Here is a 25,652-nt window from a genome sequence, read left to right as displayed (position 1 = left end):
AAGAGATTTGAAGGTCATTGTTTTGCATGCAACATGTATGGACATAGATCAGTTGAATACAAATATGGAGATAATAATCTAGTACCTCACATGAATCCAAAACCTAATGGTAACAAAATGAGAATCTATGACAACTGGGGAAAGATGAACTAGGAGAAACCCTATGTCAACTAGTTTAGTCCATTTGAGATGGAAAAGGTAACTAATATCATTTGCACCATTTGTAACAATTGTGGTCATGTGGCTATGAATTGCAGAAGGAGAACTGGAAGAGGCAATGCAGGACCTTGGAGATTATTCAGAATGGCTTGTTATCATTGCCATAAACCGGGGCGAAGTTCTGTAAAACTAGCAAGAACAAACTAGTCAATCATCCTGTAGACTGGAAGGGTAAGTAGAAGGTAAATGTTGAGAAAACCAGAGAAGAGATTAACCGAATATGGAAAAAGAAAAGTGATGATATGCCTGTAGAAGAACCTGATCCTTCACCCAATATGGAGAATCCTGCATCAGTGAATTAAGCATTTTCATCAAGGCTAAGGGGAGCATAGCGGTAAATCTACTTCTGGACCCCTTGAAAGATGAGTGGTAAGAAAGCTTGCATTTTTTAATCATTCTGTGAGAAATCTTGATATCTTTGTCTATCAATTTTTTGAAAGTTTGTCAACAGTCTTTACATCTGTTAAAATTAAATGTATTTTTAAGCAGTGTATTAGGGGTTTGTAACCCTATCGGTCGATCAATTAATGCAATAGGTAAAGATGATAAAAGCAAATTTTTACTATGTTATTTTTACCCTAAACGCATTTGAAGAGAATTCTTGAGAACTTGTAGAGTGAAGAGAGATTTGCTAACTGGACTTAGATGAATTTGTGTTGCAAATTGCATGTTTGAAGTTGATTCGAAGATCACTGAAGGTGGAATTGGTGTGCATTTGAGTAATCAACCGGTAACTGAGGCAAAGCATGAGAATTAAGGCATTTCTTTGTAAAATCCTTCTCGAATTGAGTTTATCAAGAATGGCTTCATCTTCTAAGCAAGTAGAGAGAATAATGATCACATTAGAACCTATGGAGGTTACGAAATCAGAACAAATAGTGTCTTACAATGCTTTATCTCAAGTTCCTGAAGTTGTTATTATAAAAGGTGATTTGTCAAGTTATATTGATTGCAAAATTGAAAAATTAGGATCATTGTCTATCTATTCTCAATTGAAATCCCTGTGTGATAAGAACGGCCAGATAAAACCCGAGTTTATTAGGGTTTATGAGAAGGGTTTTCATAATGCAACTTATTTTCTTGAGGATTTTGAAGAGGAACACATTAGAATAATTCTAAGTCATGTTCATGGTGAAAATATGTATCTAGAAAGGTCACACACTATAACCAAGGAAGCTATCCATGTTGTAATTGGTTTTTGTCAAATCGGTGAAGTTCCCAAATTGAGGTGAATATCTAAAGAGACTGTAACCATTTTAACCTCGTCTACCTCTGATGGGTGTGCATTTTCTGTTAATAACATTAAGGACCCAACGGTTAAACTGGATACTATGGTTATAGCCTACAAGATATTCTATTCTAGTAGGATGAATAGTGTGCCATCTACAACAGTGCATACAGCCTATAAGATGATTGCTGAGAATGTAGATTATGACCTATGTGAGGCCATAAGAAGTCAATTAATGGTAAATCTGTACTCAATCAAGAAGGACAACAGTCTGAAGTTCAAACTTGGTCAGTTATTGATTGGATTATTCTTTTATTTTTCAGAATTTCCTACCAAAAATTAGTGATATTGAATGCTCAAAATACCTATCGGTAACTGGCCAGGTCAAGAACAACATCAAGGTTGTTAAGAACATTTTTTCTGCTGCAATGAACAGGTACTTCAATGAATTTCAAAAGAAAATGATTATGAGGGTTAGGCTCCCTGAAGATGTCGTGAAAAAATTTGCTAAGGATATCATTTTCACACTCACCACTAATTTCTATTTGATGGAAGCTATTGAATCTAGAGAGGATGAAATGGAAGACATGAGATATGAAGTCAATTATGACTTATTGATTGGTTATGCCAATAACTTGTTGGTATCTCCAATGGACAAGAAGAAGAAAAGACTGGATACTATTGAGGAGCAAACTGTAGAAGCTGAAACCAGTAGTGCTCCACCCAACAGTGGTAAAGGGAAGAAGAAGAAGGCTGAGAAAGTGCCTTTGGTGTCAACAAGTATGAGAGTGACACGAAGTTTCCAAGTTAAAAAGGAACCGATACCAAAGGTATACATAAAGAAGCAACCTGCAACAAAGAAGAGAGCTTGACAACTGATTCTGCCAATAGAATTTGATGACACCGACATTGAGGAGGAGCCAAAGAAAGTGAAGGCAACTGGTAAGAAGGCCAAACCAGTTGAAGCTACCTCTTAGAGTATTCCCATTAAAGCTTTGTCTTACAAACCTATGTCTGATTTTGAGAGAACGGTGAAGACATTAGGAAGGAATAGGTTTGATAATGTTAAAGAATGTTTTGATTCATTCAATGAAGATCAAAAGGAACACATTGTTCAATGGGTAATCAACCATTTGTGTCATTACAATCGATTACCTCATGATCTTAAGAATGAAATTTCTGACTCTTTATATTCTATTCTTTTGAATAAATGGAAGAAGTTGCGAAGAAAGAAAAAGAAATTATTGATGATGCATTTCTTCAATACTTTCTCTGATTTGTCTAAAGATGAGTTAATTGCATTGATTGATAACTACAAAATACAATTTCCTTTTAAGTCAAGGAGATTAAGGTTAATAAGTGGAAAGATGCAATCTGTTGAAGTTGAGACTTATCAGATAGCAAGGGGCATTTAGACAATGTATAAACAGATAGAGTCCCAACGGGCTAATGAACAAGATACTGTGGAAAGACCGGAAATGGATGAAGAAGAAATATAAAGGCTTCCTCATCCAAAGGGGATGACTATATTAAATATTAGGAAAATTCAAAATATATAGGAAAATTCTAAATGTTCATATTAAAACATGGATAAAGCATGCATCTATACATTATATTCATATGAAAACATGGATATAGCATGTGTATGATACTATGAAAACATTTTAGAATGCAAACATCGAACATACAACATTATCAATAGACTCAATGCTCAATATGCACTCATAATTCAAAATTTCAATTCATTCACGTTGTCAATATGCATATCATAATAGATATTAAAGAAATATCATACAAAATGCCCAAAGGATACATTGTTGCCATATTGTTTCATTGTCAATTACGATATGGAAATCAAAATTGTACTAAGTAATTACTAAAAAGAAAAGTATAATGTTGCCCCTAATTTTCATCTCCTAACATTGCATCAAAATCAGAGTCCTCTGAGTCTATGCCACTGTCCTGGTCAATGTCCACCTCATCCAATGGAATCCAATGGAATCCCAACAAGATACTTTATTATTGATTTTCTATCTCCTCGACTGACCCTTTGGCTTTATAAAGGCTTCTCCCCTCATTGTAGCATTTAACTTTGACAGAGAGTGCAATACAGGACGATATGGACACGGTTCTAAAGCTCAAATGTTCTAAGAGACAAATGGTTGTAACTAGTGAGATTAAGGCAACTCGTTTGAAAGGTATTGTTAGTTCTCCTCATGATCTAGTTATTAACGCCATTTTACAAATCCTAGGGGAATATTTCATTCACAATGAGGACAAAGCCAGAGGAAACTCTAATATCTCCTCCATGTTTTTAGCAGTAGTGTTTCATTTTGAGCTTAAGAGGGAGTTTATCAGGAAGCTATGCTAAAATGTCTTTAAGCACATCATACTGGGAGAGCTTGACCGAGTAATGGTAAATGCTACCAATGATCTTCTGGCCCCTAAGCCCTAACATTATGGCATCCTAATGTGGAATAATCGTCAGGTTCCTCGATTCCCAATTCTGGCAATCGATAATCCTGTAAAATTCGCAAACAGGCATCCTATCATTCAAAGGAATATCAATTTCCTCATGTGGTGGCTTCATGTGAAATCATCCCCCTATAAGCACTGGCTGGTTGTATACCTCTGAGATGAAGGACTAAACATGGATTTGGCAAAAGGAGTGGAAAAGCCTGACCTGAAGTTTCCAGCTTCGCCAAAGAATTCACTACCGGATCATGCAGGGATACAAGAGAAAGGGTCTGCCGCTTGTAGTTAGACTTGTGAAGATGATCTTCTTCTAGACTTTTCGCTACTCGGACTTGGATTTACTTTAATTATCTATAGTTTGCTGCTGATTCTTTTTTTGAATTTTAGAACCTTCCATGTTGTTCTTCGTAACTATATAGCTGCCTCCTTTGTTAACATATCAACACTTAGACTCATAATAGATATATACATATATATGCTTAATCCTTCCCTGTTTAGATGTTTTTGCTTTATCAGATTATCTTAATTATGAATTGGGATATTTACAGAATTACATTATATATGGGTTTTCATATATGTAGGCATCTATAGATTTGTATTTCATTGGTATATATATATATATATATATATATATATATATATATATATATATATATATATATATATATATATATATATAAACACATAGATGCAGTTGCGTATATATACTCCTCTACAGAGATATATATGCATCTGCATATATGTGGATATAGATACATGCAAATATACTCCCATCTTTCATAAGCACAGGTATAAACACATACAGGTTTTATACTCTCTGCCATTTTCAAATATATTTTTGGTGGCTCATTCCTAGTTATATCTTCGTTAAGGGTTATCTATTAAATTGGATTACTTTTTCATCATTATTTGGATAACCTATAATTTACTCTACCCTCGGTCCCTGCTATGTTGGTTTCCCTTATAAAAAATAATTCCCTTCCTGTATTGTAAGTTGGCTTAATCTTCGTGTTGTTCTCTCTCTGATTTTTTGTTCTATTCTCCAGTGGTCTACGACTCTAATGACCCTGGCTTGTTTGATCTCATTTAATCTCTGGTTTTAGACTCTTTGACAAGATGTCGATGCAGGTTTCAGCCTCTATAATCTTTTTAGTTTGACTTAATATTGGCCAGTTTTAGGCCAATAGGGAAAATTAGTGATACACGACTCTGTGTCTGAGGTTTGCTCTATGAAGTTGGGCTGCAGGAGAACCATGTTTCAGTGATTCACAGGATCCATAGCCAATTAGTAATCCACTTCCTGATCAGAGAAACCAAGTTTAAAAGCATCTCTTCTGGGATACTGCAGAACGACTATTCTCAATTGGCAAGACTCTACCTTTGATTTGGAATCTCATCACAGAAGGTCAAGTTTAAAAACGATATCAGAGGGATTAATGATTTATGTAATCTCCCGAGCAGCCATCCATTGGCTATTTGGCTCTTCGTGGGCGTAAGAATATAGATTTAGGTGACAAGTTTGTTAACGAACAAGGTGGAAATCATTAACAAGTTTAAGGGGTAGAATGTATTGTATTTAGTTTCTACCATTAACTTAAAATAATCTAATAGCCCTCGTTTTATTTTGTGAGATAAAATGTTCTAACAATTTGTAATACTCATGGGGCCAAATATTTATTTTACAAGATTGATTTTCATTAAGGCCATTACAACTTATAGGTACAATTTACCTCATAGAATACAATGAAGGTCATTAGATTATATTTTAAATCAATGTTGGCAACTAAATAGTGTTGATATAACCCTAAATTAACTAATAATTATGATATATTATTGGTGAATTAATTTACATTTCTACAAAAATTATAAAATGTTAGCGAATATGATCCAATCATTTATTGAATACTGTGGCGAATCTTTGAGTTAAAAAAACTAAAAAAAAATTCTCTGGCAATTTAAATAACAGTAAAATAAAAATTTGTAAAAAATGTGGTGGTTCGGGTCACCTCAAAAGATAAACTTATTAGCTAAATCTTGATTCCCGGATTTGAAAAAAATAGCCAATTGGTGAATATTAGCCACTAAATTTTTTACTGGTGATATAATATTGCCTAGCCAGTGAAGCCCTCGTGTGCATTCCTTGAGTTCTCGTATAGGCTAAGGATGTCTTGGGAAGACATGTACTTTTCTTTGGGGAGGAGTGTTGGAATTATATGATTGGGTCTCCTCGTCTACATGAGAGGACTGCTCGGTTTTATGTGAGCCATCTCTTTGAGCTACATGATGGCACTCCCCTCTCTTGTTCTCTATTACCCAGCCTTGTAGTTGAGTAGCATTTAGAAGATGGACATGCCTTTGTTATTGTTATTGATAATTGATGAATCTCATGTGATTGCATGTATGTCAACCATTGATGTTGTGTTATATGTTGCGATTAGATACCATATATATTCCATGCTTAATGCTAGGTTATTTTGATATTTAGATAAGTATTGAATTTCTCGTCTTTCTTTGTGTATGCGAGTGCTTGTGGCCTTTGTGAATCTCTCATAACATAGAGGGAGTGGACCTTTTTGGTTTAATGTAGTTAGTGGCACATATATCATCATTGGAGTCTTTAAGTATACTAGATTGAACATGCTCAATGAATCCTTTCCATGCATTTCCTTCATATTTCTTGTAGTTTCAATTTGTGTAAATATATAATTGAAGGACGTTGGATTTCTATGCTATGGAATGAATGCAAATTATTCATCACACCTCAGATTAAGATGATATGAATTTGGATGACTTATGTAATTGTTTGTACTTGATTTTCATGCATCAATGTTGGAGTCGAGCATGAATACTTTATATATTCATTTTGATGATTATGTGTCTTAAGACAATGTTAGTATGAATCTTCTTTTTGGGCTTAAAATGATCCTATATGTGTTTTGTGTTATCTTTGAGGGTATTGTAGTCACCTCTTGAGGATGTGATACATTCTTGTGGCATTTTGTGTTATTTCAAGTCATTCTTGGTTTGTTTGAGGTCCTCTCACAACGTCTTGTGTAGTGTTGTGAATATGGAAAGATGTTGCAATTCTATGTTAATGTGTGTCATTACTTAGGGAAGGAGTTTAGGATGTTGGTGAGGTCACTACATGTCTCCCCATCCTTTCCATTTGTTTGTTAATGGCATCTAGTGTCTAAGGGAGTTATTTTGGCATGCTACGAGATTGATCCCTAACTTCGGTTCACCCACTAGTTAGGACACTAGCATGATTGGAGGATGAAAACACACAGGCAATTTACTAGGGACATTGGTGTCAAAAGAAGACATTATCATGCCTATATGATTAAAATGCAAGAAGAGGACTATAACATGAAGTACTAGTGTCATGAGTGGGTGTCTAAGTCTACTTGGGGCATCATATTCCTAAATTATTTGTCGTGGGCTTTTTGGGCCCTAAAGAAGCAATTCTAGTACACTAAAGTTGCTTGTCAAGGCTTGAAGAGTCGAGGGAAACTTTGAGGTGGTACGAGTGTATTGTCAGTGAGTTGTAGTGTTTTCAACTACATCTATTTGTGTGACAATGTTCATAGGAAGCTGATCATCACACCTAGGACTAAGGAGAAAGTCTAGTTTGTTGAGAGAAGACTTGTAAAGTCTTTGTTGTCTTGTAAGGCGTAATGGTGAAAAACTAGGGTTTCCACCATAGAAGGAAGAAAACTGCTAATTTTTACTTTGGGACCATCACATTAGGGAAAGATAGGAATTTGATAGATCTAAACCCAATAGATCTAGATTATGATCAAATTCTAGGGGGTCTTTAGATATGCCTCATCTTTCCCTTAGGTTGAATAGAATTATTGAATTTGTTAAAATTAGTGTAAAAGTGTTGGAAATGAATGTAAGAATGCAAAAATAGCGAGCTATAGTCGTTGGATTGAGCCACACACCTGGATTTGAGAATTGTAAGAGGATTCAAACTTGCTCCCCAAAGGATCTATTAAAATGTCAAGGCCGTTGTCGGTCGCCATGGTCCTTCGAACTTTTCATACTCCAAAGGGGGATTGATTCATTACTGTAAATAATGTTTATCTCGAAGATCACAAATCTGTACCTATTTCCTACACATAGAAATAAGGGGAAATAGGTTGGGAATATAGGTTTTCCCAAGTCAAACCTCGGTTTGGAATCAACCTTGAATGAAATAAATTTGTAAATGGTGAAATAAAATGATGGAAGGATATACCTTAGATTTGCAACGAGTAATAATGGTGCTTTGCTTCTTGAATGTAATAACATATGCTGTATTAAATAGCATGCACATAACAAAACCCTAATCACACATATATGATTGCATATGAATGATGTAATGTTGCTCCACAATTGATGAATGAAGAATATGCAGCCTTAAAGACCTCTTCAAATTCTTGATGATGAATAATTCAATGCTTCAATACCTGGATTGCTTGATTCCTTGTGATTAGAATTTCACTCATCTATCCTTGTATCTCCTGTATCTCTTGTATATCCAAATGAGAGAGGAAATCCTCCTTATATACTTTACCGTTGAAAAACATATTAATTTTTTGATATAGGATGATATAGAGCTAGGTTTCTTGCTCAAATTTGGAAGTGGCAAAAGGGTTCAAAGGGGGGCCCAAATAGGGAAGACCACAACGTGGTGCCATGGTCCCAATGAAGACCAAGGTGCCACGCCCTGGTGCTACCCCATTTAGGGCCAAAACTAAGGGGCCATGTGGTGTACAAAGTGAAAATAAGGCCATATTGGCATGATGTAAGTATAATTGGTTCATAGTCAAGCATTGGGATGAAAACACTAAGGTGAGTGCCCCACATGTGGACTAAATTGTAAGGGAGTACAATTTAGGATGCTACATACGGCTCAAAACCACTTGTTCATCCTTATGGTATCTTGAGCCTTCCCCTATACTTGAATGTTTTAAGATATTACTAGTCTTCTTCTTGTGCGTCACTGAGTTGGAACAAGATGGCATATGGTTCCATCATTATTTTTATGGTAGAGGAATGAACAAGAGAAGAGTTTGTATCAGGACTATTTTTCAAGAGAGAGAAATGAATAAGAGAAATGTCTATATCAAAACCCTTTTTTCTAAGAAAGAAGAATGAACAAGAGAAATGTTCGTATCAGGACCCATTTTCCAAGAGGAGAAGAATGAACAAGTGTTAGTATCATGACCCATTTTTCCCTGGAAAATTAGCCCCTTTGCTAATTTTTCGTAGTATCTTTTGTTTAATGTGGAATATAATTTTGTTTGGAAGTGAAAAAGAGTATCTTTGTTACGCAAGTGGTTGGTAAAAACAAAAACACTTCATCATTGCACGACTTCACATTTTTTAAGAGATAAAGAGCATTCCTTCCACGACACGACATTCAACAAGTCTTGCAAATATTTTTTTATATTAATCTACGTAGCTGCTACGCAATTTCAGTCAAAGTTGAACAAGTCTTCCGAATATTTTTCCACGAAGATTGGACATGGCCGCGTCATGTTCACCGTTCTGTTGCTACCAAATATTCGCACACCACATGACACTGAACTAATCTTAATCTTAATCTTAGTTCTAACTTGGTCATCCTGCAGAGAGCTATATAAGGATGCCAATCCTACCAACAACAAACATAATTCCAAACAAAAACAAAGATATTCAACAATAACAAAATCCTACCAGTTAAAAAAAATATTATAATTTCTATGGTAGATAAATGTGTGTTAAAAAACGTTGAATGAAAAATTAAATAGAATAACAAAAACATCAATGGTAAAATCGAAGAACACACAAGCTTTTAAAAGTTGTTAACCATAGATGATTGAAATTAACTTCCTTCACTTCAAATAAAAAATACTTTCAAGTTAAATATAATATATAATAAATATAAATTACTATTGTTACTACATTACTAAAAAATAAATAATTTTAATTACTATTGTTACTACATTACTAAAAAATAAATAATTGTAATTAAGCCGATAGGCTTTTAGTGGGGGAAAGGCCCCGGAATATTGCAAGACATTTCGGCAGCCGCCGGAATGTCTTGCCAGTGGCAGTAACCCTCCGGTCCGTGCGTGGTGGCAACATTTCTTCGGTGCGTGCGTGGTCTCTGGTGCGTGCGGTCTGTTTTCCAAAGGACGCTGCCTTTAATGATGTGTTTAATGATTTTTTCCTCGAGCATGTGCACGAACACCGACATTCTTTATGCGTCTTTCGAACCTTGAAATGTAGTTTGTTTTGTTGTTGTCACTGTGCAATTTTCGGTTTGCAAATGTTCGCATAGATTGTTGGGTTTTGTCCAAATGTTTGGCTCTGCAATTTCCCCTCTGGAAATGTTCACATAGATTGTTGGGTTTTCTACGAATATCGGTCTGCAAATGTTCGCATAGATTGTTCGGTAATGTTCTCGTTTTGACTATTTTGTGACTATTTTACTGGCTTTGCTTCTGAGGTTAATACCGTTAATGGTTTGAAGTTGGAAGGTAAGCTTCTGTTTTTTACAAATGTGCATTTCGCTCTGCAAATGTTGCAATAGATTCTTGGGTTTTACTGTTTTGCTGGTTACGTTTGCTTCGCGTTCTGAGTATTTTGGTGGGCTTCCTTCTGAGTTTGACACCGTTAATGGTTTAAAGTTGCAACTTTTGTTGATTTCTTGGTTTCATGTGGTTGCAGGGTTGCTCCTTTGTTTGTGTTGCTTTAATGTTTGTGGGCGCGATTCCTTGGAGTTTGCAAGCAATTTTCCAAGTGGTTCTGTGAGTTTGAAGCCGTGAAAGCTTTGAATTAGCAAGGTAGTCTTTGCTATTATTTTTGCCTTCTGTGTGCTTGCAAGATTGTCAGTTTGTTTCTTTATGTTATTTAACTGTATGTGGCCATCACTATTGAAATTGCAAAGTAATTTTCCCTTTTATTTAGATTCTTTATAATGTTCGCATAGATTGTTGGGTTTTGTCCGAATGGTTGGCTCTGCAATTTTTGGTCTGGAAATGTTCACATAGATTGTTGGGTTTGCTTCAAATACCGGTCTGCAGATGTTCGGATAGATTGTTGGGTAATGTTCTCGTTTTGACTGTTTTGTGAGTATTTTAGTGGGCTTGCTTCTGAGGTTGGCATCATTAATGGTTTGAAGTTGGAAGGTAAGCTTCTGTTTTTTTGTAAATGTCCATTTCGCTCTACAAATATTCGATCTGCAATTTTCATTGTACAAGTGTTGCAATAGATTGTTGGGTTTTGTTCTCCTTTTCACTGTTTTGGTGGTTACGTATGCTTCGCGTTCTGAGTATTTTAGTGGGCTTCCTTCTGAGGTTGACACCGTTAATGGTTTTATGTTGCAGGTTTTGTTGATTTCTTGGTTCCATGTGCTTGCAGGGTTGCTCCTTTGTTTGTGTTGCTTGACTATTTGTGGGCATCGCTCCTTCGAGTTTGCAAGCAAATTTTGAGGTTGTTCTATCATTTCCAAGTTGTGAAAGCTTTGAATTAGCAAGGTAGTTTTTGGTATTATTTTTCCCTTCTGTGTGATTGCAAAATTGTCGGTTTGTTTATGTTCTTTAAATGTTTGTGGGCCTGCCTACTTGCACTTTCAAAGCCATTTTTAGGACTAGTTTAATGCTTTGATGTGCTTGCAGGGTTGTTTGTTTGTTTATGTTATTTAACTGTTTGTGGCCCTGACTATTGAAATTGCAAGCTAATTCCCCGTTTTATTTACATTCTTTATGGACCCTTTGAACCATAAATTCTAATTGGTTTTATTTTTGTGGGCAATGTTTCGGTCTGCAAATATTCGCATAAGGTTGCATATAGTTGTCAGTCCTGAATCGTTTGAATTGTTAAGGTAAGCATTGATTTTATTAAATTCTTTTTCAGTTTTTTAATATTTTTTTATTATAATCTGCTTATTTCCTCCTTGTGTCTGCATGCAGGGCTGTTACTTTCTCTATGTTATTTAACTATTTGTGGTTGTGACTAAGTCCAATTTTGTAGGCAATCTCACATTGCTTTCGATATGGTTGTTGCGTTAGGTTTTGTTGTCGCTCTGAGTGAATGGTCTGAATTTGCAAGGTGAGATCTGCTTTTAGTTTGATTCTCTTTTCCTTGTGTATTGCATTTTTCTAAAGCTGCTCATTTCCCGCTTCTATTGTCACTCTGACTAAATGTTTTGAATTTGCAAGGTAAGTTCTATAGATTATTTTTCATTTTGTAATGCCTTTTTGTATAGTCTGGTTATTTCTTGGTTTCGTGTAGTGGCATTTGACTTCGGTTTTTCTATTTATAGATATTGATTCGTTTAATTTTTTTACTTTGTTTTGATCTTTTTGTCTCCGATGATGTGCACCAATGCTGGATGTTTTATTGGGCTTGTTTCTGAGCTAGCCAACATTAATGGTTTTACGTTTCCAAGTACTTGTTTGTTTTGTTTTTAAACTTTTCAAAATTTGTAATGCATTGTTTCATACCGTCTTGATATTTTGGTATGTTGTGCTTGCAGGATTGTTACTTTGGTTATGTCATTTAAATCTTTGTGGACGTGATTACTTTCAGTCTCCATCATCTTTGTTCACTTTGAGAGGTATTTAGCTTTTCTGCATTCTGTTAGAAATGAAATTTTGGCTTATATTAGAAGTGTTTTAGCTTGCTACTTAGAACCCTAAAATCTAATTTGTTTTGATGTTGTCAAGATTGTTTTGTTGTGGTCATCTCCATGAATGTCATGTTCTTTATGTGGATACTCTATGTTGTAGTGTGAAAGTAGTCACATCCACAAATAGTTAAATAACATAAACAAAGTAGCAACCCTACAAGTACTTTGATTATGTTGTTAAAGTATTTGTCTTGTTTTAATAGCTTAAAGAATATTTTGCTTTGGCCATCTCCATGCATGTGCTCTGTTTCTCAAACAATGATGTGTTTAATGATTTTATTCCCAAGGCTGTGCATGATTGTCAATGTTCTTTATGTCTGCAAAGATTGCAAAATTCTTACAGTATTAATATATGTATATAAATCTATATGTATACGTACAGACATGTACGTATATATATACATGTGTATATACAATTTTATTAAATCTCTGTTCGAATAGGCTCATTGAAACTGTCTAAGAATTGTTGATAGAAGACTACACTGTAGTCTAGATGTAGTCACGTCCACAAACAATTAAAAAACATAAACAAAGTCTATATATATATATATATTTTTTCAGAACACTTTCAAGTACTCATATATGTATATGTGCATACACATATGTACTTATATGTACATGCATGTATGTGTATGCATGTATACATGTATATGAATACACACATGTAGGGATATATATATGCATGTATGTACGTATAGCCATGTGTGTATGTATATATACATAGGGTGAAATATAGCTTACAACAATAAAACACATTACATTTTATGGTTGCACCCATCGGAACTTAAATTGCAAATTCATAGCATGCAGCCCATGAAACTCACAAAACAACCTGAAAATAGCCTTCGAAAGTGCAAGTAGGCATGTCCACAAATAATTAAACAACAGATAGAACAGCCTTGAAAATCCTTACCTTGCAATTTCAAACCATTAACGGTGTCAATCTCACAAGGAAGCCTAGTAAAATAGTCACAGCGAGAACCAAATGAAACCACCAAAATAATCAGGACGAGAACAAAACCCAACAATCTATGCAAACATTTCAAGTACTAATATATGTATATGTCCATACACATATGTACATATGTATACATACATGTATGTGTAGGCATGTATACATGTATATCAATCCACATATATATATATATATATATATATATATATATATATATATATATATATATATATATATATATATATATGTACATATACCATCTACGTATGTATATATACATAGGGTACTCTATGTTGCAGTCTGAAAATACTAACCTTCACAATTAGTTTAATAACATAAACAAAGTAGCAAGCCTACAAGTACTTTGGTTATGTCATTTTTTATAACACATTCAAGTACTGATATATATATAAAACCCAACAATCTATGTGAACATTTCAAGTACTAATATATGTATATGTACATACACATATGCACATATATATACATACATGTATGTGTAGGCATGTATACACGTATATCAATACACATATGTACGCATATATATATGCATGTATGTACATATAGCAATCTGCGTATGTATATATACATACGGTACTCTATGTTGCACTCTAAAAGTAGTCACAACCACAAATAGTTAAATAACATAAACAAAGTAGCAATCCTGCAAGCATAAAGGAATTTTTACAATCTGAATACTTATATATATATATATATATATATATATATATATATATATATATATATATATATATATATATATATATATATATATATATATATATATATATATATATATATATATATATATATGAATCTATCTCTATACAAATGCAATTATATATATACATGTTCAGATATATAAACATGATGTACATATATATATCAATTTATCTTACTAAATAAAAACCCTTGTGTGCACACAGCAGTAGATACAAACCTAAATAACATAAACAAAGAAAGCACCCTGCAACAACATCAAAATATTGAAGTCATGTAGCTCATATACGAGCCCAATATATATACACATAAACAGAAGAAACCTTAACTGAACCTCTATATACAAACCCATGTGGAAAGTTAACACACTGAAATAAAGCTTAGAACAATAAAACAGATTACATTTGATGGTTGCAACCGGTGGATCTTAAATAGCAAATTCATACCATGCAGACCATGCAACTCACAAAACAACCTAAAAAATGCCTTGCAAACTACAAGTAGGCATGTCCACAAATAATTAAAGAACATTACAAAACATTACAATAAAACAGGCATAATACGCTGTGAAAGTCACGAACCAGCCCTAAAAATGGCTTTGAAAGTGCAAGTATGCACACCCACAAACATTTAAAGAACATAAACAAACCGACAATTTTGCAAGCACACAGAAGGGAAAAATAATACCAAAAACTACCTTGCTAATTCAAAGCTTTCACCACTTAAAACTAATAGAACAACCTGCAAAATTGCTTGCAAACTCAAAGGAGCGACGCCCACAAACAATCAAGCAACACAAACAAAGGAGCAACCCTGCAAGCACACAGAACCAAGAAATCAACAAAACTTGCAACTTTAAACCATTAATGGTGTGAACTTCACAAGGAAGCCCACCAAAATACTCAGAACACGAAGCAAACGTAACCACCAAAATAGTCAAATCGAGAACAAAACCCAACAATCTATTGCAACACTTGTAGACTGAAAATTGTAGACCGAATATTTGCAGACCAAAATGCACATTTCCAAAATATAGAAGCTTACCTACCAACTTCAAACCATTAATGGTGTTAACCTCAGAAGCAAGCACACTAAAATACTCACAAAACAGTCAAAACGAGAACATTACCCATCTATCTAGCCGAACATCTACAAACTGCTATTTGAAGTAAACCCAATAATCTATGTGAACATTTCCAGAGCGGAAAATTGCAAAGCCAAACATTCGGACAAAACGCAACAATCTCACAGGTTTGAACTCACAAAGTAACCTAGAAAATTGCAAAATAATCAGAACAAGAACAAACCCAACAATCTATGCGAACATTTCGAAAGCGAAAATTGTTGAGCGAAATATTGGCAACAACAATAAAACAAATTCCATTTTAAGGTTGCAGGCAGCCATAAAGAACGTCAACATTCATGCATAGCCTTGAGGACAAAATCATTAAAGACATCATTAAAGACAGTAGTTCTTGAGAAACAGAGCATAAAACAATCACATAGAGAACAAAAGGTAATAACCTTATGTGGAAATTACCACACCAAAAACTGCAAACCAAAATATTGTTGACAACAACAAAACAAGATAGATTTTAAGGTTGCAAGCAGCCATAAAGAATGTCGACATTCATGCACAACCTTCAAATGAAATCATTGAAGACAACATCTTTGCCCAGCCTAACACAAATCCAATAACTGACTCTGTGCACATGAAGGCTTTTAGTCTTAAAGATAAATATAGATACATATGTATATATGTCAGATGTATATCTATAGAACTATGTACACTAATATACACATATCTACCTGTATATATACACATGGCTATATATACACACATACTCTAAAATAAATGCAACTAAACCATTCTTTCATAGAGTGAAAGCTTTGTAGTTTGAGTCATTAGACAATTTACAAATCTTATTGTATTGTGGTAATTATTACAAGTTTTTAGAGTTTGTTAATAGTAAATTCATCATCATTCACAAAAAAAAGTGATCTACTTAAAGATTTGTTGTATTATTCTTGTATGTTCACTTTTTTTAGTAATGCTTTTCGAATCTGTCATTCAAACAGAAAACAGCCACACTAACACAATCAAATTTCAAGAATGGATACAAACTTGAAAGCAATAGAGGACATCAACAATGTAATTGATAGCATGTTGCAAGAAAGCAAAAAATTAAAGAGTAAACTCAGAAAGATCATTGCCCACTATGAACATAAATCACCAAAGCAAACAACAGTCAACCTGTCTACATCTTGTAGTGTTGTAACAACCATACATAGTATTGAAGTAGCACTTTTTCCAATATCAAGTACTGAACAATTACTTGATCCAACGGTTATTTTCGCATTGCGAGACAAAGAATTTAAATGGAGTGATAATGACCTCGGATGGGTTGCTTGGGTTGATCCTATGTTGTTGTAATTATTCAATCTTTGAAAAGTTACATTCATATTTTGGTTAGCATTCAAAACAGACAGAACCATACTGTATTTTGAAAGATCTTTGATCGGAAAAACTCATATTTTGCTAATATGCTCTCAAATATATAAATCATTATGTCATATTGCTCTCAAATATATAAATCATTATGTCATATTTAATGTTTTTTGAGCTTTTCAGCATATGAGCAATTATCGCTTTCAATGCATTTTCAATCACATTATGATCAATTCACTAGCATTTGAAACAAAAAGAAAACTGTAGCAACATTACTCCATGCTCAGTTTATTTTACTTTGCTTGTGCATATATACCTTTGATAGGCTTACATCATCTTGTGATTGTATTCTAATATAAGAACTAGAATTCATCATGCTTATAATTTACTTTTAATTCTCAAAAGGTATATATGCACAATGGCGTCTTTAGCAACTACCTCTGAATCCATAGACCATTCCACTATTGATAATTTGGTAAGCTAAATTATCAAAGTTTTTCAATATAGAAAGCTTTTATGCTCTTTTTTTCGACAATTCATTGCTCTTTTGCATACCATCCTTTTCATTACATGCATCATTTTTTTATAGCATAGTACAAAAGTAGATGCATACTGTATACATACCATACCTTGATTACATAGTTTACTAACATAAGCTTTACATTGACAAGTAAGCAAATATATGAGTTGCTTCTTGTTAAAATTAAATCCTCTACACTCATATTATTTTTTGTAGGCAAAAAACCAAGAGTATGTCCCTACCCCTTTTGCAATCCAATCTATCAATGCTGGGGATGACCTTCCTTCAGCATTGCTACAAGTTTTGTCATTTCAGAAAATGCAGAACACCACAGATGATACTGATAGACATAAATTAGTATTATCTGATGGCAAATACATGCAGTTGGCAATCTTGCCTTCTAAATATGCTACTCTGATAGATTCAGATATTCTAAAAATAGGCACAATAATCCAGTTATCGAGCTATACATGCCGATACATATGGAACACAAGGTAGGAAATCAACTATGATTATTAAATACATTATGTTTCAACTTTTTTTAATTTCATTTATGTACAATTAACAGTAATTTAAGAAGAACTCTTTTGTTTTCACAGGACTATTATAATACTTAGTCTGGAAGTGAAACAAAGTGTTTGCCCGTTCTTTGGAAAACCAGAATATCTATTCAAAGAACAACAACCAGAAATTATGTCTGAGGACAGGCCATCAACATCTAAACGGTCGCTTCAGTTTGCAATTGAATTGCCATCCCCACAAACAACAACTTCTGAAAATATAAGTCCTATAAAAACTTTGAATCCATACCAAAATAAATAGATAATAAAAGGGAAAGTTACTCATAAACGGCCTATTAAGGCATATAGCACAGCCACCAAAAATGGCCATGTGTTTAGCTTTGACATTGCTGATTGTGATGGTTCTGAAATTAGAATTACATGTTTTGATGAGATAGCTAAGTTACACTATAATCGTGTGGATATAGGTTCACATTATATTATTTCAAAAGGATCTGTTAAGGAGGCAAATGCAAGGTACAACAAACTAAACAGTCATTTAGAAATCACCTTGTTTGATACATCCATAGTAAAACGCTGCACCAACGAAGAACAAGCATATCAACAAACTGCTCCTTTCACACCTATTGGTGAATTGTTTCAACTAACAAACAATACAATGGTTGACGTTATTGGTCTTGTTCTATATGTTGGAGATATCATTCCTATTCACAGGAAAGATGGTAGTCAAACACAAAAACGTGTTGTGAAAATTAATGATCTATCTGGCTCAACAATTGACATCAACTTATGGGGCCCAATAGCAGAACAAAAAGGGTCTGGAATTGAAAAATATGTTGACCAATGATAGTGTGGTAATCCTTGCTTTACGTAATGCTCGTGTTGGCTATTTCAATGGAAAGCTTGTGAACATAACAGCTGCAACAACATTACATATCAACCCAAGTTTCCTAGAAGTAGAGCTTCTAACATCAAGAGGAAGGGACCCTTTGCTTTCTCTACCCTTTGTTGCAGAAACTATCCACATAGAGGGCAAATATACTAGAATGACAATCTCTTCGATCCATGAGCAGATGAGCATCAAACCAGAAACAATTCAAACAACATTGCTAGCTATTCTACGCTATGTCAACGTCAATGACCAAAATTTCTATTACACAGCTTGCCCACTAATAGTCAATGGAAGGCCTTGCAAGAAAAAATGTACACAACAAGCTGATGATTCTTGGTTCTGCTCTAGATGTCAAATGAATAAGCAAGACTGTAATTATAGTTACCTCTTGCCTCTAAAGTTGCAAGATGCCATAGGTACTCTATGGGCCACTACTTTTGATGAGGGTGGCAATCACTTGCTACGCAAAACTGCAAGACAGCTCTATGCACTACAAAACGATGCAACAACAAAAGAGACACCTTCCTCAGTGATCAAGACGGTACTTTCACATTACTATTCATTCATAGTGTTGGTTTCTACTGAGACATACAATTTAGAATCCAAGATGAAAGTGACGGTCAATAAAGTTGCTCCTGTTGACTTCAAAGCTGAGTGCCATGCACTGCTTGCAAAAATTAGCCGCCTAAGTACAGACACTTAGGATTATAACGCATCTTCTCTAATTATTAAACTTTCCAGTTTACGATACAATTATACTATTAGCTATTTTTCATATTTACTATTTTTACGTATACAAACTATTATATTTAACAAAAACAAGTATACTTCTATAAATATCTGTATGGACATTTCTTACATGTGCCAATTATCTCTTTGAAAGTTTTTCCTCTTCACATAAGTTACTTTCAGTCATACTCATTGCTTTTAAATGTATTAAGACTATGTTATTTGGACAAAAAATATACATATATGCACGTATATTGTTCTTTCTTGGTCTTATATCTTTGCATATAACAATACAATGCAGAACTATATACAAGTATTCATAGTTATAGTGTTTTTGAAATACGCATGTAGTTATATATGTGCATATGTTCATATACAAAACTTTCATTTTTTTTAATTATATGTATATGTACATGTGTATATGTATACATACATCTGTATGCATCAGAATTTACTATAGTTGTGCATACCTATATTACAATCATGCTTTTCAAAACACTAAACAACTAAGAACAACAAACAATTATACATATATACACTGATATATATACATATATATACTATTATTATTCATAGTGTCAATTCTTCTGATATATACATGTGTAGTTATATATATGCATATGTTTGTATGCAACACTTCAAATATTTAATTGATATGTGTATATACATGTGTAAATGTACACATACATGTGTATATATCAAAAAATACTATATATGAAGTATACCTCTATGATAATACTACATTTTGAAAATCCAAGTTGCTAACAACAACTTGTGTACACAGTACAGCACTACAAAGTCAATTTATGACTTCCCACAACCAATAGTTTTCAACTAAAGTCATTTATAAATATATGAAAAGCTAGACATATTAGTTCAGTCAACGACCGCAACAACACAACACAACAAATCATTGGAGTTACAAATAAACACAACAAAAGCAATTTACATATACAATAAATCCTCCAAAATCACATAACCATACATGAAGGAATTTTCAATTCTCATACATTCTTCATACATGCTTCAAAGTAAACTACCTTCAATTATAAAATTTCTGACATACGTATGCTCTCTTTCAAATATTAGATATCTATCCAACCTTGCCCTCAAGAAATTGATGCTATCAAATTGAAGAGAAGCCAAACAAATAGAACTTATTATGCAAAGAACAGAGGCGATATCTCCAAGAAACACCAACTGAAGCGCCATGCACTTCATAGATCGTCCAATAACTCAGGAAAGTTATTAGAAATAGAAAAGAGTGATGTTGAGCAAATTAATCTCAATCAAACATTTTCTACTGCTCTTGAACTCACTATGAAGGGTGCTTCATTTCAAAAGACATTCTCTAATTTCCGCAAAAAGATTGATATGTTGGAGATGACACAACCATGTTCTATTTGTAAAGAAATGTATGTGGCCATGACTATTAAAAAAGTCAATGATGTAGTTGTGTGCATGAGATGTTATGCTGAAAAAGGGCTCCACCGCTTCTCGTTATCAAACAATATGGACCTAGGTCAGCAACCTTCTATTTTAAGTCTCTCTCTCAAGTAGAAGAAATGCTCATATCAAGAATTGCCCCTGTTTTACAAGTAACACATGCAAGGGGAGGCCAATACAAATACTCTGGCCATACGATAAACTTTCCACAAGATATTTCTGATATTGCAATAGCATTACCTCGACACATTAACCAATTAGAAATTCTAATTGTCCGTAAAACTAATTTGCAAGGCTTAAGTTATGACTGTTACGTGAATAGACTTCACGTCATGAATGCATTGACTTACAAAATGAAACATGATCAATACAACAAGGATGTAATCATTGATCCAGATGCAGTACTTCTATTGCCAGATGCAGTACTGACATTATAGACCTGCTGCATGCAGTCCATTCCCTGCAAGAAGATGTTGTTGAAGATACCTCTATTCTACCGAATATTGATAACGAAGAACAAAACAGGGAAAATACTTCCTCATTTATCCCACAACTACCATCATCAATACCTGAACTTGATGCAATCAAAAACATCCTCCATTTAGATAATAGCATCAACAACGTTATTCCTTGGCCAAAAATTAGTGCAACCCCTATTAATGAATACAATATTGAGGGCCTCCTTTCCATGGCATTCCCAACGCTTTTCCCTAGTGGAATCGCTTTACCACTACAACAAAGAGAAAAACAAGTACATTTACACGAATATGTTGTCCACTTGATCAAATACTATGATCAAAGATTTGGGCAACATGTCCGCTTTAGATATTATATCTACAATCTCATGATGAGACACCAATCCCAACAATCAGTTTCTGTCTTCATTAAGACTAATCTACAAGATAGTCTTCCACAAAATCTTAATGGTTTAAAGGAATACTTGCAGAACACACCGTCAAGTGAATTACCAAATCACATCATGCGGTATGCAACCTCATTGCGTGGTACCCGAGCATTTTGGAGCAAGTCCCGACGTGACCTTACATCAATGATACAATAGTTAGGTGCACCTACACTATTCTTCACCTTAAGCTCAGCTAACACAAAATGGCCAGACTTGCATAAGTTATTTCCAAAGTCAAAGTCAGCTACAACACCTAACAACAAAAGACAATTTACCAAAAATTTAATCAATAATCCTCACATTACAACTTTGTACTTACACTTAGGATTTCAAATCTTTCAAGATGAAGTGATTGTCAAAGAACTGAAAGCTATTGACCACTGGTACAGATATGAATGGCAACACCGAGGATTGGCACATATACATGGCTTCCTTTGGTTACCACATGCACCAAATGTTGATAACCTTGACTGGTCAGATCCTGCAAATATCCAGTCGGTTAAACACTTCTTTGACCAGTACATCATAGCATGGAATCCACGTTCTGCAAAAGCTCGCTTGAATAGGCAATATATGCCTGCAATTTCAGATCCATGCCTTGCAGATACAAAGATCATATCCAAGACAGATCCTTGTACTGATTACACTGAATTGCTCAATTTTGTTCAATGGCATACGAAATGTTCAGAGTCTACCTGCTTGAGGAAAAAAAACTCAATCCTTCAATACCGATACAAAGCTCCTTGGCCTGAACAACCTGACTCCTCACTCATATTAGACCAAAGCAATAACCCATCCTACAAACCAGCAAGAAATGATACCCGCCTAAATGTACATAATCCTACAATGCTCGCCATATGGAGAGCAAATGTTGATTGCCAACTTGTCTGTTCCAAAAAAGTAGTTCTACAATATATTTCAAAGTATGCATCAAAAATTAAACAAAAGTCAAAAAACTATATTGATATCTTGAAACATATAGTTGACTAAGCAACTTCAGATGATACAATCCTCTTGGCATACCAAAGGCTACTAATGGGAATAGTTGCTGATAGGGACATTAGTGCACAAGAAACTTGTCACATGCTGCTTAAACTCCCATTGATATCTTGTACACGCCAATTTGTGACACTAAATGTTGGTAAAAGAATCTTCCAATGCATAGCCAATTGTGATGACCAAACTCAAACAACAATATCGTACACCTCAAACTACATGAACCGACCACCAAAATTAGCAAACCTCACTCTGCTTCGTTCAGCCCAGCTATATACATACTCTGAGCACCATAAATCATGTAAATGGATGAAAAGAAAGCTACCTGCAATTGTAAATGTCTACCCACAACACAAATCATTACCTTCAGAAGAGGACAATAGTTTTGAAAGTTTATGTTTGACAGAATTGCTTCTTTACAAACCATTTTGAATTATTCCTCTACATATAGGGAGCACACCTGAAGAAATTATCATAAATTGGAAACATCTTCAAAGTACACATTACATTCACTGGCATGTAAATGGTTTTGAAGAACACATTACCACAGAAAATGACGAATCCCTACAAGCAGAAGATATTCATCAAACAAATCAAGAAGGCCTGTACGAATGGGAGTTTTTGTCATAAATGGGGCATCGAACAACTTCAACGTTGCTGCTCTTCAACTCCTTCGCAAACATGATTTTGATCTACAGTTCAATTGGATTGCTTCTATACCTGATGAACCACTGCATTCAAAAACATTTAACTTTATTTTGACAGAGAAAAGCCATGCATCGCACTATCTTGCCAACCCACATTTAAATGCACCTACTAACTATGAACTTGCACGAAACCAAATGATTGCACTTGATATTATTAAGGCTCATGCTGAACACAACCTACATGCTTCACCATTACGATTAATCATTCAAGGCACTGCAGGTACTGGAAAATCGTTTCTAATTGACTACATACACAGACAATTAAACTCTAATACAGACCTTACACAATGCCCTTTGCTTGTACTAGCACCAATAGGTGTGTCCACATATAATATCCAAGCAACCACAATCCATGTTGCCCTCCGTATACCCATTCAAGAATATAAACCATTAACAGGCCATTCCCTATTAATGTTCCAAGAATAATGCAAACACTTACATTACATTTTAATAAATGAAATGAGCTTTGTTGGCCCTCAATTACTCATTAAAATTGATAAAAGATTACGAGAGGCTTTCCCCAGCAAACAACATGAATCATTTGCAGGTGTCTCAGTCATTTTGGTTGGTGATCTTGCATAGCTTCCACCCGTTATGGATAGGCCATTATATGCATCGCACTCAATGGCACTAGCACTATGGCACATATTCAATATTGTTGTCACCTTGGATATTCCATCTCGTCAACAAGGCACGAGTTCTTCACACATAAGATTCCGTGAAATATTGCATAACATCCACAACTCAACACCATTACAAATAGATTGGGAATCCCTCCAGTTACGGTCAACCCATGCTTTGACACTTGATGATAATGATCACTTCAGCCAACAGAAGCATTTGTTTGCAACAAATGCAGCTTCAAGTGCACACAACATTAAAATGTTAACACAATTGCACTCACCCATTGCACGTGCAACAACAATCATCACACATCAAAGAGATAAGCAGCCACACCAAGAAGAACAACTGGCATTTGAAATTCTTCTTTCTATAGACCAAGAAATTATGCTTATTACAAATTTATGGATAGAAGTTGGCCTGGTAAATGGTGCTTTGGGCCAGATTAAACAAATTGTCTATGATCTAGGTTCAAAACCGCCTGATTTGCCAAAATATGTTGTTCTTTTCAAACATTATACTGGACCTTCATGGGATCCATAGAATGCAAAACATGTGCCAATTGCACCAATTACTAGAGGAAACCAAACACAAATTCCACTAGCAATGGCACGGGAAATTACAATTCACAAATCACAGGGGTTGACCTTAGACTTTGCCACAGTTGACATCGGGAAAACAGAAAAACAAGGCCTAACATTCACAGCCCTTTCAAGAGTCAAAGCAATTGAACATCTATGTATACAACCAGCATTCAGCTACCAAAGGTACTCCCGTTTAAAAGGTACCACATCAACGGTGCTTTGGAAGACAGAGGAAGCCCAGTTGCTGCAAATTTCACACATCACGGAACAAGCATACCTGCAGATGAAACACAACCAGGTATGTCAATCAAATCATCATTATGTTTTCATGTATTGCATTTCTTATACTCAATGTATCAACCCAAAATAATCTTTCTGCTTTACAGGTTCAACAACACAATGAAGAACTATGAAAGTCCATAGCACTTTTCCATCCCCAAACCCTGCAAGATAAAAGGTACACATGTAACACCTCCCCCCTATTCACCAATTCCATACATTTCATGCAGTAACACAACATTCTCTTTGCCATTTCACTTCTTCAATAGATTTAATATTAACTGATAATGCACTAATACAACATTCTTCTTTAACTGCACCTCTTCCATTTTACAGGTTTTACACATTTATTTGTGCTTATGTTCCCTCGCACTACCACTCTTTAAAACGATTGGGTGTACTCCAAAGGTTTGGTCTTGTTGTTTCCAGATGTTTATTCATTTAAGTAAACAACTTTTTTTAATCTTTTCAACCCAGCTGATGTGCACCACTGCAGGCTGTACGATTATTACTTTGATTATGTTATTTCACTGTTTGTGGACGTGACAAGTTTCACTCTCCAAACTCTATGGCCACTCTCACAGGTATTTGCAATTCGACCGTTCTGTTCTTAATCAATATTTTACTTTGCTCATAGTACCATAATATCTAATTTGTTTTGTTCTTCTCAACAATACTTTGGCATTCAATCACAATGTTCTTTATTACCAACATTAAACTCTGCAATTTTCAATCTCTCAATATT

At 34.5% G+C, this 25,652-nt stretch overlaps 1 protein-coding gene across 1 annotated transcript; it reads left to right on the top strand.

Annotated features, from left to right (window-relative positions):
• The first annotated feature begins 2,097 nt into the window (after positions 1–2,097).
• Positions 2,098–18,596, top strand: LOC131859162 (replication protein A 70 kDa DNA-binding subunit E-like). Its single transcript, XM_059212724.1, has 4 exons — positions 2,098–2,277; positions 17,445–17,722; positions 17,828–17,962; positions 18,164–18,596. The coding sequence occupies exons 1-4, from the start codon at positions 2,098–2,100 to the stop codon at positions 18,594–18,596; spliced, it is 1,026 nt and encodes a 341-aa protein (XP_059068707.1).
• The last annotated feature ends 7,056 nt before the right edge of the window (positions 18,597–25,652 follow it).

Source organism: Cryptomeria japonica, chromosome 10 (genome assembly GCF_030272615.1).
Source record: "Cryptomeria japonica chromosome 10, Sugi_1.0, whole genome shotgun sequence".
NCBI lineage: Eukaryota > Viridiplantae > Streptophyta > Pinopsida > Cupressales > Cupressaceae > Cryptomeria > Cryptomeria japonica.
The sequence above is the reverse complement of the archived record's forward strand: the minus strand, read 5'-3'. Positions and strand labels throughout refer to the sequence as shown.